The sequence below is a fragment of the Salvia hispanica genome, chromosome 3 (genome assembly GCF_029641045.1).
Source record: "Salvia hispanica isolate PSC_SH4W2 chromosome 3, Shi_PSC_v1, whole genome shotgun sequence".
NCBI lineage: Eukaryota > Viridiplantae > Streptophyta > Magnoliopsida > Lamiales > Lamiaceae > Salvia > Salvia hispanica.
Window position 1 is genome coordinate 26,058,170 of NC_142694.1, and position 14,864 is coordinate 26,073,033.

At 31.6% G+C, this 14,864-nt stretch overlaps 3 protein-coding genes and 1 non-coding gene across 4 annotated transcripts; 2 read left to right on the top strand and 2 right to left on the bottom strand.

Annotated features, from left to right (window-relative positions):
• Positions 1-146: 146 nt before the first annotated feature.
• On the bottom strand, positions 147-1,229 carry LOC125212976 (NAC domain-containing protein 83-like). The gene is made up of 3 exons (XM_048113298.2): positions 1,029-1,229; positions 676-950; positions 147-428 (listed from the first exon to the last, which is right to left on the bottom strand). The coding sequence occupies exons 1-3, from the start codon at positions 1,207-1,209 to the stop codon at positions 219-221; spliced, it is 666 nt and encodes a 221-aa protein (XP_047969255.1). The 5' UTR covers positions 1,210-1,229; the 3' UTR covers positions 147-218.
• Positions 1,230-3,847: 2,618 nt separating this feature from the next.
• On the top strand, positions 3,848-4,844 carry LOC125216475 (mitochondrial import inner membrane translocase subunit TIM8-like). The gene is made up of 2 exons (XM_048118189.2): positions 3,848-3,990; positions 4,478-4,844. The coding sequence occupies exons 1-2, from the start codon at positions 3,943-3,945 to the stop codon at positions 4,658-4,660; spliced, it is 231 nt and encodes a 76-aa protein (XP_047974146.1). The 5' UTR covers positions 3,848-3,942; the 3' UTR covers positions 4,661-4,844.
• A 398-nt stretch (positions 4,845-5,242) lies between these two features.
• Positions 5,243-5,314, bottom strand: TRNAQ-UUG (transfer RNA glutamine (anticodon UUG)). The gene has a single exon. It is a non-coding gene; the product is annotated as a tRNA-Gln (tRNA).
• A 4,704-nt stretch (positions 5,315-10,018) lies between these two features.
• Positions 10,019-11,589, top strand: LOC125217133 (bidirectional sugar transporter SWEET13-like). Its single transcript, XM_048118964.2, has 6 exons — positions 10,019-10,112; positions 10,258-10,294; positions 10,375-10,588; positions 10,704-10,865; positions 10,964-11,083; positions 11,174-11,589. Exons 1-6 carry the CDS (start codon positions 10,067-10,069, stop codon positions 11,429-11,431), a joined length of 837 nt encoding a protein of 278 aa, XP_047974921.1. The 5' UTR covers positions 10,019-10,066; the 3' UTR covers positions 11,432-11,589.
• Positions 11,590-14,864: the final 3,275 nt, after the last annotated feature.

Genomic DNA, 14,864 nt, shown 5'->3' on the forward strand with positions numbered 1-14,864 from the left:
GAAGCATATGCCTTGCTTGCTGCTTATACAACCTCGCTCTATCTGACTATTCCTTCACAAAATGTACCAACTTTTTAAGCAATTAGGTCGTGTACAAGTTGACTTAATTTGTTCGTCTCACTGAAGCATAAACACAAGGAGCTATGTTGAGCAAAGCTATTTATTAATTTTTGATGCATACAATGAATATAAATAAATTCTAATGAGATCATTAAACATCAAGGGGTGGTTTCACTGTCAACAGTAGTTGATGAGACCTCACTGAGAACACTCAAATCTGAGGAGGACGACGAGGAAGAGGACGAGCATGAATCCGCATCACTCATCTCAAAATGGTCACATCTCTGCTGCAAACCATTATCTTTCATACTACTCCTCTTCATGAAAACATGGCACAAAACCCATTTCCCTATTTGTTTCTGAGCACCCTGCAGCAACACAAGCAAGTGATAAACATGTTACAAAAATATTCAGATTAGGGAGTGGTTCCATTAGAAATTTGTTAAAATAGGAATGCTGATTCAGTTCATTGATACAATAATATCAGTTCACCTCACAAAACATATCAGACCCTGATATTAAGTCAAAATCTGATATGTTTTGCGATGCCAACTGATGATAGCAGTGTTTTTGCGAAATAATATGATTCTAAGACAACGTCTAACTATAGGTCACCTGAGACAGTCTCTTGTGGTGGATATTACATCTGATGTTTTCGGACAAGACAATGCAGTACACATGCACGAACCAATCCGTACGGACGGCTCGCGGATGCTTCCCCTGGTAGAACACTAGGGTCCTCCTAATCCCAATTATAGGAGTCCTTTTCGAGCACACGATCCGTTTATCCAAACCCGCCACCTTCCAAAAACCACCGCAGCCTCTACCACCACTGCTTCGAAGATCAAGCTCCCTTCTCGCAAAGAAATACCTATCCCTCTCCGAATCACCTGAACATGAAAATTTTGAATAAGCTTCAAAAACTCAAAATATAATTATATAAAAAAAATTGGTGAAAAATAGGAAACCTGGTAGGTTGGAGGGATGGAAGGCGAAGACGTCGAGTTCTGGGATGACGGAGGCGGGGAGAGGAGAGGAGAAGATCTTACGGGCCAAGTACTGGAAGACGATCTCTTGATCGGTGGGCTGGAAGCGGAAGCCGGGAGGAAGCTTGCTTGCTCCATCTCTGATGAAGTTGAATTTGTCCATGGCTTGGAGATAGATTGTGTGTGAGGGTAGTTGACTTGCATTGCATGGAGGGTTTTTTATAGTTGCTGCGGCTAACTTTTTCTTCTATGCTCTTTTTCTCTTTAGGCAGCTGTGTGTTTAAGAAAAAGATTATGCGGTTCCTTCCCTTTTTCCCCTCTTTTTTTCATTTTCTGCTCATTATGTTAATGGCTTGATTATTAAGATTTCTGCTTATTCCAAAAGGTATATTCTCTAGGATTACGAGGCTAAGCTGAATTACATATTAAATTCATGATTTATGAATTAACGTCCAATTACTCAAAATCAATAATAATAATAATAATAATAGTAATAATAATAATAATAATAATAATAATAATAATAATAATAATAATAATAATAATAATAATAATAGCATATGGTACTATAATGCATGCATATTGATTGTTTTAAAAGGAAAAATAGTATAATAGTAAGTTTTATATTATTCCCATAAAAGTAGCAAACATTATAATGCATGACATATTCAAGAATTTAAAATATGAAATGATTGTGTTGGCACTCTAAAGTTCAATGTGCTTTAAGTTGTTTAGGCTATATATATCATATCTAATTTGCCAAAATTTCCCACGTTATTTTCTTCGTGAAGAAGAATACTCCATGTATAATGAGTGTGTTTGCTTAGCTTGTAAAAAGATATTATCTGTGGCTAATAAGGTTGGATTACTATTTAATCTATTCAACTCATAATATATATTAGCCTCTCCATAGATGTTTTTGGAAAGGCTACTAAACTAGTGCTTGATCTCTTGAACGCGATTAACATGTAAACTTTAGGTAAAATAATAAACATAGAGAGGTTTTATCATATAAATGCAATGCATAGTCATTACAAAATAAATCACTCCGGTTGGCGATACGAAAATGAGGAAATACTATATATTATTGACTTGCGAATTTAAAAGAGGAAAATAAATTGGTGAATGTTAAAAAAATATTCAAAAAATAATTTTTTTTTAATTTAAATGACATTTTCATAATCAATATTCCAAATTGATATATCAGCGCAAGGAAAACAAACTATAGAATAATTTATTTAATTTGTTATAGCAGACACAATTACACAAACTAATTAATTTCTATAAATGATTAATTTGCCAAATTAATTATTTTATTTAATATAGTAGCAGTACAATTAGCTAGTTCTAGTGCATGGAGTTATAATTTGACATGATTAGCTTTATTTTCAATCACTTTGATTATTATGGATATCTGACATCTAAAGTTCACTGTTGGGCCTCTTTAATTAGGTGAGAACGTGAGATCCACTAAAAAGAGGGACATGTTATGTTTAATTTCGTTGGTTTATTTTGAAAATTAGAGAGTTGAATGAATTAAATATAATATAAAAGGCTAAAACTTTTATAGTGAAAAGGTAAGAAAACCTAAAAAGCAGAAATAGTTGAAGAGGGGAATTGACTTGAAAATTGAAATGGTAATGGATATGTGCTTTGCTTCATGGAGAAGATGTTACTTTTGTTTGCAACATTTTCTATTGTTCCTAAAAAAAGTCATAAAGTCTGCTCACGGGTGACGAAAAAGCAAACATATAGCTAATAGGCTTGTGGTTTATTTGGTAGTACAAAATTGGTGCCCCATTTTGATTACTATAATAATTTATCAAATTTAGGCCGAAGTGTTGGAATTAATTACACAGTAACAAGTAGATATATGTAATAGTTTAATCAAATTTATATCTAAATTTCTTAATATTTAATCCATGTAAGGATTTTATCTATGATTTTTTACTTGTGGGATTTAACTATGTTAGAACTTTTTTAAACAATCCATCCATGCAAGTTCTATCTTCATGGAACTTATTAAACATTTTACGAGGGCAGAGTGACTAAAATTTGAATTGATTTCAGCAAATTTTATTTGTTAAAAGTTGATACGTGTCCATTAATTGTACTACTGTAATGACTCTGTTAGTATCTTTACAAGCTAAATACTATCTTCACATGTTACTCCATTGATCACATTATTTGCTCAATAACTGCGATGAATCATGTTCACTGTTGATGGTTTTTGGTACATCTTCCCAAAATTGTCATCATATCCCATCACGTGTGTGGTACATTACATTCTTGGACAATGATACGTGTATTATACTCATCGTTATTCTGTTAGGTAACTTTCATTCGCATGATCGAATCATTCCTTTTCAGTTTAATCGATAGTAGTATTTTTTATTTATAATGTTTTGTAACTTTATGTTATTTCTCCGTATATTTTGAATTTGTCTGTTCAGAGTGTATCGTGTGTATTCGGTGTGCAGTGTATGTCGTGTGCAATGTGTTGTACGTGTGTGTAATGTTTTTTTTTTGTGTTTCTACTATGTGTGTGCACATATGCGGTGTGTGTTTGGAATGTAGTACCTAATTTAATAAATATGTACGGAGTATAATTTAAAATAATTATTTAAATGATAAAGTTTGAAATAAAAACTTAATTTCAAATTCAAACATTTTTCTTGTATCAAGTGAAATATAAACTAATGTAGGGCATATTACAATTGATCCTTATGGACTTGGGCGTGATACCGCATAATAATATATATGGGCCCAAGCCCATATTAGTTCCGAGTTTTGACGTTTGATGGAAGAGGGGTTTTAGGCTCTGTTAGGGTTTTGATTTCATTTCGAATTCACAAAATTAAATCTTCTCCCACCAACACACTCGAGTAATTTTTCGATGGATCCTTCGGCATTGAATTCCCCTGAGTTGCAGAACCTTCTAGCTGTAAGTCCATAAGTTTATTGAATAACTTCAGTTCTATATCCATTTTCAATCACCAATGCTAAAATTCAAATGTTCTGTCTTAGAGGGGAGCTGTTCCATTCCATTGAAAATCATTTTTAGGGAATGGATATCTGACATCTTGATAACACAAGGATTTGATTTCAGAAGTATTGGGTAGCTATGTTATGTTTCGGCTAGACATGATACAAATAGTGATAGATATCATAGTTAATTTATCTTGATTGGGTGTTTGATAGCTAAGGATAATTGTGAGAAGCTTGCATTATATTTAAAGCTGTGTTGAAAAATTTATTGCATTTACATACAAGTTAGGCCTTGCTTTGTTAGTCATTCAAGATTATGTAATGGTAGCAATAAGGTTTATATAGTAAGTGCCCCAGAATTTGCATAACAGCAGTCTTGCTTGATTTGAGCTATTTGTTGATTGCTTCACAGAAATGTAAACTCAGATATTGAATATTTTCAGCAAGAAAAAGAAAGGGCCATGATTAGTGAGATGATCTCGAAGCTTACATCTTCTTGCTGGGACAAATGCATCACAGGCACTCCCGGAAGCAAGTTCAGTTCCAGTGAAGCTAATTGTCTCACAAATTGTGCTCAACGTTACATGGATATGAGTCTCATCATCATGAAGCATCTTCATCAGTGAAATTTAGTTGAATCTTTCATTTTGATTTGAAAGAGCCCTTTTGTTACTTATCTTGATGGTGTGTACCTTCAATAGTAATACTTCAGTTACTGTCTCTTTTAGGAGCATGTTTCTTATAAGGTTCTATTCTGCCATTGACAATTTTTGTTTATTACTACTATAAAAATTGAAAATTGAAAAGCAAGTTGAGTTTCCATGAATGAATCAGTGACTAGTGACTACTACTAACTTGTAGTTGTAGGTATTATTTTCCTGGGGATGGATTATGGTTCGAATTGAATGCTACTATTAGATAAAATTGGGGGTTAGCAATTCATGTTTCTTGTAATATAATTTTGGTTCACAAATCTAAGACATGCAGCTCCCACTGTTTATCAATCTTGTCAATTTCTACTTGGTATGTGTGGTATGTTTCCATCCCATGAATTTAATTTTTAATTTGGTGTTTACAATTGGATCACGTATTTTACTAGCAACTGCTAATTTCATCTAAAAGAAATGTTTATATATGACACTATCATAACCATTAATTAGGACGTCTACAAATAAAAACACTACAAAAATGGAGCAAAAAATAAGGCAAGGTCCTACCGGGAGTCGAACCCAGGTCGCTGGATTCAAAGTCCAGAGTGCTAACCACTACACCATAGAACCTTTTTGTTATCCCGGTACACTTTAAATATTTATTAATATGCGATACTAATAATCAAGATTGTATAATTATCAAAACGGAAAAAAAAATAAAGGAAACCGATATGAAAAGTGAAATTTTGATTATTTACAATTTACAAATAATTTCCTATTATATGAAAACTTGACAAAACTTTCTTCCTTACGTAGAAATTTTGATTTGGATCACCGGGACATTATTCAAAATGGAAAAAAAGAAGGAAAAAAATGACGTCACATAAGCAATATAATAGCCTAGGATTACTTGATAACTGAAGATCTTACCTTACACATACACCATCACTTATTTGTACGTTGAGACAAGCTTTTCATCAGCAAATCAAGACTAATCAACTCAATATAATTTTTTATATTACTATAGGTATGTCAATTAACTAATGAAATACTCTTATACCCATACTAGGACCAATTAAAGCAATATAGTACTATATCATAAGTATTATTATTGTTATTGTAAATGAGTGTATTCCAGCAAGCTTTAATACACCTATAATATTCTTAGTTATTTTGAATTATAAGGATAGATTAGTAATTTACATATAGGTTAGAATTATCTTCATATTTAATTATACCTCAAAACTATGAAAATATTATCTCTTTTAAATTTATAACTTCTGCAGATGTTGGAACTTGGATGTACCATTAGATAATTCACAAAAGGAGGGGAAAAGAAGGTGTTAATTTCTTATATACCCAAAAATTATACGGAAATTTTTGATTTCTAATCCTTGATAAAAAAAATGAACTCTCGGGGAATTTGACATGAGTTCCCAATTTCGTGCACAATAAGCCCATTTCCTGGAATCTGGTGGGTGATATAAATATGTATGTAGGTATTGATATAGAGCTCTAGATGTTAGTATACTTCTAGTGTTACCCAATGTGCTGGATTTTGTTAATCGAAACTAAAAAATAGTTAGAAAATTGTTAATAGTAACTGTCACAAAACGCTAATTTTTTTTTGGCTTAGAATTTGATTAGAAAGTTATTGTTGTAAACTATCCACAATTCCATTTTATTTCTCAAATTCTGGAAAATCAAACTATTGATCAATGAAATTTGGACTCACATCAAATTTTAAAAAACACAAAATAATTAGTATAATGATTTATAGCACCGAAAAAGACAATAATATAGTGATTCACACCATTAAACAGATAATGTGCTACTTCCACTATTTGTTCAATCTATTAACATGATTACAGACTCTGGATTTTTCTGGAATCTTATTATACCCATAATATCCTTCCTCGTTGTACTTTTGAGGGTGATTTAGTATTTCAATGTATATATGTGATTTTATTTCTATTGATCAATGAATATCCACAATAAGTCCATCTCATCATTTTTTTAATAGCTAGTAACTGTCATGTTATAATTATTATTTGCTAGATATCCATCAGCCTAGTATCAATTGTAAATTTCTAACGAGTAAATTTCGTAAATGAACCAAATGTAATTAAGGCTGAATATTTCACAAGATAAAATATGCGTTGGTTATAGTATAATTATTCGCCGCTAATGCAATAATCCTCTAAAAAATTGATTGGTGCAAATCATTTTCTAAATTGAATTATTAGTGGGGCCTGACGGAGGCCAATAGTACTTCTTTAATTAAAATTTAAAACTCCACTATAGTCTATAAGAGCCAAAAACATGACAGATATGAGATAATAGAGTCGACTGTAGATACCTGAATGAATAAAGTATTCTTTGAAATACCTGCAAATGTACTTAACATTTTTTGTTTAGTGTCAAATCAGTTTCTATAATATTAAACTGTACACTATAGTCTGTAGTGGTGTAGTGTAGGCGTCGCAATGCTACAGATTGTCGTGGCTTTTCTCAGGAAATGAAATAATCAATTTCAAGGAATTGGAAAATTGGAAATAATTGGTTTGTTTTGGGGTTATGATTTGGTTTGATTTGATCTAGCTAGTTTGAAAAAAAAAATCAAGCCTAATCGTCGAATTTAATAGTTTTAGCAAATAAATGAATTGTATATTAATATATATTCCGTATATCAAAATGGAACTAAACTAAGTTGTATGAATTCATAAGTGATTACTTAGTTTCTATGTGTGATTTATTGGCCAGAGATATTTTTTATTAGTTTAAGCAATTCTTTGGAATAAAGTTTTATACATTAGTTACCATTATATAATATATACCCTTAAAAATAAGTTACTCCTGTATAGAAGTTCTATTTGTGACTACATAGTTTGGTGTACGTTTTTTAGAAACCAATTAATATTTTCTATAGATTTACACCCACAATTCCATCCAATTTACAAACTGTTGGTTTACAATTAATTGAGCATGCCAATTCTTTACTCTAATTTGTAAATTGCAATTAATAAAACAAAGTAATAAAACTAATGAATTCGCGTTCCCCATAATGCTATTACATAAATTTAAAAGGAAGGAAATTGTTTATTCACCTTTCGTCGCTTAAATTCAGTAAAACTTTAAGACCATTCCCTACGAATTATGAAACATAGTGCTAAAGAAAAAATCGTTTTAGGTGTGTACTCAGTTGGTTCGAGTCTCGCAGCCTATAGTGTGAGCTTCTCATGCCCATCATAGGCATGGAGGGTAACGTAACCTCCCCTAGTAAGCTGTTGAATACTTGATTTACATCCTCTCAGATATCTCGTTAGACCAGGATCAGCAGTGGCGGATCTAGGGGGGCAGGACCCCTCCGTGCGACTAATTTCCTCTTATCGGAACGTAAAATTACCATGTCCGCCCCCTCTGTTTGCCCCGACGTCACTCCGAAAATTGAAAAAAATTGTCAATCTCGCCCTAAACCAACCTACTAAAATATATTTCGCCCCCTCCGTTTATGAATCCTGGATCCGCCACTGCCAGGATGTGAGGGAGCCTTTGGGATTGAGATTCAACCTTATGCCCCAATTATTTAGGGGCATATTTGGAATTGAATTGGGCGCCACAACTTTTTCCCAAAGGTTGAGATATCCAGAAATGGAAAATATTCCCTTTTTTTTCTTTAGCAATTTAATTTCTATATATTTATATTTTGACTATATTCGAAGTGGCAAACATAGCTAACCTACCCATAAAATTGGCAGAGCCAAAAGAAAAAAAAAGCATGATTTGATCTGAATAGTTCTTACATTTTTTTTACGAATTTAGCAAACTAGGTAATACTCCATTAAATTACTAACGATACGTAATTTTCAATTTATAGTAGTACTATTAACCCTTCTAATATATTTAATTAAATAGGTTATTGTTATTTCTGTTAAGGACGTGAGACAGAAAATTAGTTTTAAGGAAAGCTAAAATCGATTTTTTCGAAGGTGAGAAATGCTAAAACTTTAAAAATAAAAAGTAAAAAAAAAAAACTGGCTATAATCGAAATAATGCATCACTATCGCAAATGTTGGAACTTTGAAATACGAAGGTATAATTTCCACCCTATTAACTGGCACACGTTTTACTCACTTTTTTTCCTTTTTTTCCCTTGGGAGTGGTACATATCTTAATTTACTATTCATTTGAAAATGTAAATGTCAAAATGACTGGTCATATTAATTAAGAAATTAAGACTGAATTCTTTTCATTCAGGTAAAGTTTTAATTCACTGACAAAATGAAATACTACAATTTTTGTACTCTCTATTTCACTTTTTTGCAATTTGGCTTTTGACCACTTAGCATAAACCTTTGCTCGCCATTTGCCGGTTCGAGCCTTTTTCGATTAATAAAAAGTATTTGATGACGTAGTACCATAATTTGTTGTTTCTTGGATCATATGTGTTGGTGCAAGCCAAAGTGTTTCCGAAACACTAAATAATTTGAGATTTTTTTGGAGTGATTTAAAAATTAATCAGTTAGATTCTTAAAATGGATTGCATAATTGATCACCCAAAAGTTAAATTTAAATATTTATGTTCAGTCAATTGTAAAGTTGAATTTGAGTTGACAACAAACTCAAACATGCATTCACTACCAAGTTTGGAATAGAATGAAATTTACATCATGGGTGAGTTTGGAAGGGAAAATTAGACATCTCAAAAAAAAAATGTTAATTTGGAAGGTTTGAAAGTCTTTAATGAATAGAGAAAGTAAATTGTTGTTTTGTTTACTATCTGATGAATGTAAAATTGAAATAAAAACTAAAAAACGAATTTCAATTGCCAGCAAAAAATAAATAAAAAATCTAATCAAATGACATAATTAAACCACTATAACAAGATTAGCTTATATTAAAACATATCTGTAATAAATATATACTTCTTTAAAGCAAAATTCCTGTAACACTAGATGATCTTCAAATTTAGTAGCAAAACGACGCCTACCACTTGATTACTACTGATTTTATAATTTAAAATAATTCACAATTATCGATTGGGTTTTTGCTGAATCGGAGAACACATTCAAGGATAGATTCCCTTTTATAATTTGATTCATCTAAATATCTAATTGTTACGATAAAATTATAATATCTGCACAAAAAAGTTGCTTTTCTCTACAGAATTTATCACTAGTTCTTTATTCTAAAATTAAATCAAAACTGAGATTTTTTTTTTTCCTTTTGGCTAAGCTTTGAAACTTTAGCACAGGTGTCCCATGATTTCTATGTATATAAATAGGTTGTCTAAGGATTCAGTATTGTCCACAAGCTAATAAGCAAACTCAAAATCTATTTTGAGCTTAAGTTGAAATTAATCCCAAAAATTTCAAGAAAGAGATGGCAGATTTCTCAGGGCAATGGGCTTTGGCATTTGGACTACTTGGTAAACACTAATAACCTTTGTATTTTATATAATTATGTCAGAAAAGCCATTAAATTTACACACATGCATACATTTATTATTACTACGTACGTACTATCTTGTGTAATTAATTGGATTATTTATTTCACTTTATAACATTTTGCAGGTAACATTGTGTCGTTCATGGTGTTTCTTTCTCCAATGTAAGTTCAATAGACAACAATTGTTATTATTTGTGACTGATTATTATGTTGAATATTGATTAATGGTTAAATTGATACAGTCCAACATTCTATGCAATCTACAAGAAGAAAACAAGCGAAGGATATCAATCTATTCCTTATGTTGTGGCATTGTTTAGCTCAATGCTTTGGATTTTCTATGCATTTCTCAAGTCGTCCAATGCCACTCTTATCCTTACCATCAACGCCTTTGGCTGTTTCATCGAGACCATTTACGTTTGCTTCTATCTTTTCTACGCCCCAAAGAAGCTCAGGGTACGTAATTCTAATTAATTAAACATGCGCGTGCGCGCACACACACACACTGCAAAACATCTTTTTCTTCTAATCTCTCCTATAATTAAACCAAAAGGTTATAATTAAAATGCAGGTACAAACCCTAAAGATGATTGTGCTTCTAATAATTTGTGGGTTTGGATTCATCGTTGCGTCGACTATTTTTTTGGTGAAGCCATCGCAACGTGCCATGGTGGTTGGTTGGATCTGTCTGGTGTTCTCCTTGTGTGTGTTCGTTGCCCCATTGTGCATTCTGGTCAGCATATTAAATTCATTTGTTAATTACTATATATATATAATATATATGAAATTATAAAATTAATCTGATGAGTTTGTATAAATTGATGTTTGCAGAGAAAGGTGATACAAACTAAGAGTGTTGAATACATGCCATTTCTACTATCACTATTCCTTACACTTAGCGCCGTCATGTGGTTTTTCTATGGCCTTTTAATCAAAGATTACAACGTTGCAGTAAGTTCATAGTATATGAATATACATTGGTTTTATTTTTCTAAAATGTAATATATGATTAATTGTTTTTTTTTTTTTGTGTTTGTGTAGATTCCAAATGTGCTTGGTTTCAGCTTCGGGTTGATTCAGATGGGGCTCTACGTTAAGTACAAAAATGGGGAGAAAATGAACATAAAGCAGAAGCTTCAAGAAACTGTGCTAACTCAAATTGTAGTGTTGGAGGAGCCAAAAACTGAAGAGCAAATTATCAAGTTTAACAAAACATTAGATTCGCAGAATATTCGAGAAGCTTCTAAGAATGGTGAGATACATAATGATGAAGTTGAAGGGTCACATGATCAAAAGTAAATACTGAGGATTTAGGTGTGATCTCAAGAGGAGTTTTATTGCATATCATATGTAATACTACTCTCATCATGTTATGAAAGCTTGCTAATTCTGCCATCTCTCCTTCAATTGTGGCTTTGTGAGTGCAGCTACATCACTGTCTGTATGTTTAATTTGATCAATCAATGTTTGTATATTGGATGATAATTAAGCGCCTCAATCTTTAATATTTTGTTGTTATTGTTGAGTATATCACTTCAGCGTCTTCAGCTAATCTTGGTATTTAATACTAGTAGTTTATTATCATGGTGTCTAATCTTATGATTAAAGTTGGTATTCAGATTATATATGAACTATTGGCCTCAAAAAAAAAAGGAAATAGAAAAAAGAGAAATTCATTAATTGTATCATGTCTTAAGATGAGAAATAAAGAATTGACACTTTTTTCCTTTTCTGTTAAAAAGGCGAGTATAGTATATAACTTAATTAATTAAACAACAATCTCGTTCCTCCTACTTTTAACAAGATTAATTTATTTGTCCGTTCTTTAGATTTTGGACATGTAGACATTCTCGTGACCATCCTTTTACTGGATTTTGTATTTTATAGCTAATTCACAATAGACTTAATTAGTAGGTAGACCATTAGCTAATTCACAAAAGTAACACTTATCAAAGGTAAAAATGACGCATCATTTCTAAATATAGACACAATTTGGTGCTTTAGAAAATTAATTAATTAATTCCTAATGAAATGATTAGCTCAATCTAGTTGCACATTAGGGTGGTGCGGCTATTTACTTAAACAGTGATTTTTAATTATGATTTGCGCACTGTATCAAATTACAAAGTACGAAAGAGTATATTCAAAGCACACTCGCAACGAAGTAGAGAATGAATATATTGCTAATTAAAACGAAAAATAAAAGCTAAACAATGACATCATAATTAACGTTTTGCCATTATCTTGTGCTTTTCACCTTCTATCTTTAACTTCCCCTTTTATAGTGGATATAATAGTATCCAAGTGCACTCTTTAATTTCGTCTGCTTTCTCGCGGTTAATATGCTATTACTCACGTTGTTTAAATTATAAAATTTATAATAGTACGATGCCCACAAAAATTTAGTCATTACTATTTACTAGTAATATTTAAAAACAATAAAGAAATAAAACTGATAATCTATTTGCAAGAATTATCAAGTAAGTTTCTCATGTAAGAGTTGTATTGACTATTAAGCCAAATTGGTGGTAGCCAAAGGGACGTGCATGCATGCATGTAAAAAATTGCTTATTAATTCTCTATCCCTAAATAATTGGAGATAGAAGACCAGTAGATTTGATTTTATCCTGTTTTCCACTTTTAATTTGAAAAGTGGAAATTATAAAAGGATAAATTGCTGAATGGCCTCAGCAGGTGTCCCATGTTTATGTAAGCACTAAGCAGCCACTTGATGATCAGATGAATAATTAACAAAATGCATATGAGATAACATCAATCTACTCATTTCTATATTATATATATATCATAGCAATCTTTCCCCCCTCCTACTTTGAGTTTTTATATTTTTAAAATTGCTTTAAAGCCCAGGATATGGGTGTCATCTAATCTTCACAATGGAAAGTTTCTTCATTTTTCTCCATTATCTTACCTTTATTTACTTTTTTTATATATAATTATTAATGTGTATCCCTTCAATTCTCTCTCTCTCTCTCTCTCTCTCAGCACTTGATTATGTTATTATACAATATTTTGACATAAAAAAAATGAAGTATACATGGGTGGGTGCTTAAAATTAGCTATATATATATTTAAATAATTATTTTTGAAAAGTAAGATGCAAGTTGCGAGAATTATGTTTGAGGCCGATTAATATACTAATAAAGTTTCTAATAGTATTATTAGATATAGTATATGCAAATGAGAAAGCAAAGCATCAAAAAATAAAAATAAAAAGGAAAGAAAATCATCTGAAAAAGAAAAATACATTAGGCTATAAACAATTTGCGGCAAGACTTATTCTTATTCGTCAAAATAAAATACTTAATTATTCGTCAATTGTTTAGTTATATGAGGAATTGATATTTCAGAATTAAAAAATATAGAGAAAAAAAGTCTTTTCATAATCTTATGACGTATCGAAATCATTTTGATACAAAGCAACAAATTATGACAAAAACAAGAGGCGTGAGGACTTAAAAAGTAAAGTGCCGAATAAATGGTCTACTGGATTTCTAATCGATACAGGCCCAATAGTCGTATGTTTATAATTTAAGCCCAAACAGCAAAGCCCTAGCCCAAATTCCTCTACTAATTCTAATCGACTTTTTAATACTACTACTTAAATTTCCTTTCATCTTCACTATCAAATTATAAAAAAAACTGGGAAAATTCGAAAATAAATGTGAAATAAAATAACAAAATGCAAAGATTGAGCTAAGTTAGAAAACTCTAAACCTCTATTTGAGAGACTATAGTAGGTATTGTATCTTTATTCAAGCGTAATACGTATAAAATTCAAAGTCACAGGTGAGTCCTATATGACGTGAATTGATATATCAATAAAAAGTGATCCTATATGATGTGAATTGATATATCAATAAAAAGTGATCCTATATGATGTGAATTGATGCCATTTGCATGAGTCCTCGTCCTCTAAAGAGTGAAAAGGTCGTTTCATAACATGATTGACCTGTATTTCATTTACTCCCTCCGTCCCACATAATATGGGACACTTTGACCCAGCACCGGTTTCAAGAAATCTAATGAAAAGTGAGTTGAAAAAGTTGGTAGGACGTGAGTCTTACTTTTAAAGTATTAGTTTTATAATGAGTTAGTGGAATATGTGGTTCACTACCAAAAAATGGTAAAAGTGAAGTGTGTCAAATTATATGGGACGACCTAAAATGGAATACTGGGTCAAATTATGTGGGACGGAGGGAGTACATTGCAACTATTGTGAGCTTGACCTTTTTTTAAAAATTTGGTATTTGTTGATTGTTTTATTTGATTGTCAGGAGAATCGCTTCACCGATGCTGGAAATCCACCATCAAATTCAAGTTACCAGTTTATTGGCTAAGCTGAAAGCAGAGAATCTGCAGTTACAGGAGTGGTGCCTTGATTTGCTGAATAATTTGCAAAAAGAAAAAAGAAAGATCCAAGTCTGTCAGAGCTCAGGTTGTGTCCATTGATATTTGGTTTTTATAACTATCTTATTGTCCTATTAATACCTTGTTGATATGTTATTGCATGAGTTATATGTATATGATCCCTGTAAGGTTGATTGCAAAATAATTGGTCGCTTCTGTCACTTATATAATCCCGTGGGCTCTTAAATAACAACGCCTTAAGCTGTGCAATATAGTGTGTGTTGTATATACTGCATTTCTACTTTGGGTCGATGCATCATTATTAATTATCATTCAACAGCTAGAGGAGGCAGCAAAGAAACAT

What these genes read in the sequence shown, in the direction of transcription:
- LOC125216475 (XM_048118189.2), top strand. Translation starts at nt 3,943, where the DNA reads ATGGATCCTTCGGCATTGAATTCCCCTGAGTTGCAGAACCTTCTAGCT. An exon ending in AGTTGCAGAACCTTCTAGCT is followed by an intron (nt 3,991 to 4,477) that starts GTAAGTCCATAA and finishes GAATATTTTCAG; the next exon opens with CAAGAAAAAGAAAGGGCCAT.
- LOC125212976 (XM_048113298.2), bottom strand. Translation starts at nt 1,209, where the DNA reads ATGGACAAATTCAACTTCATCAGAGATGGAGCAAGCAAGCTTCCTCCC. An exon ending in CCATCCCTCCAACCTACCAG is followed by an intron (nt 951 to 1,028) that starts GTTTCCTATTTT and finishes TTTCATGTTCAG; the next exon opens with GTGATTCGGAGAGGGATAGG. An exon ending in ACCACAAGAGACTGTCTCAG is followed by an intron (nt 429 to 675) that starts GTGACCTATAGT and finishes GTGTTGCTGCAG; the next exon opens with GGTGCTCAGAAACAAATAGG.
- LOC125217133 (XM_048118964.2), top strand. Translation starts at nt 10,067, where the DNA reads ATGGCAGATTTCTCAGGGCAATGGGCTTTGGCATTTGGACTACTTG. An exon ending in TTTGGCATTTGGACTACTTG is followed by an intron (nt 10,113 to 10,257) that starts GTAAACACTAAT and finishes AACATTTTGCAG; the next exon opens with GTAACATTGTGTCGTTCATG. An exon ending in ACGCCCCAAAGAAGCTCAGG is followed by an intron (nt 10,589 to 10,703) that starts GTACGTAATTCT and finishes ATTAAAATGCAG; the next exon opens with GTACAAACCCTAAAGATGAT.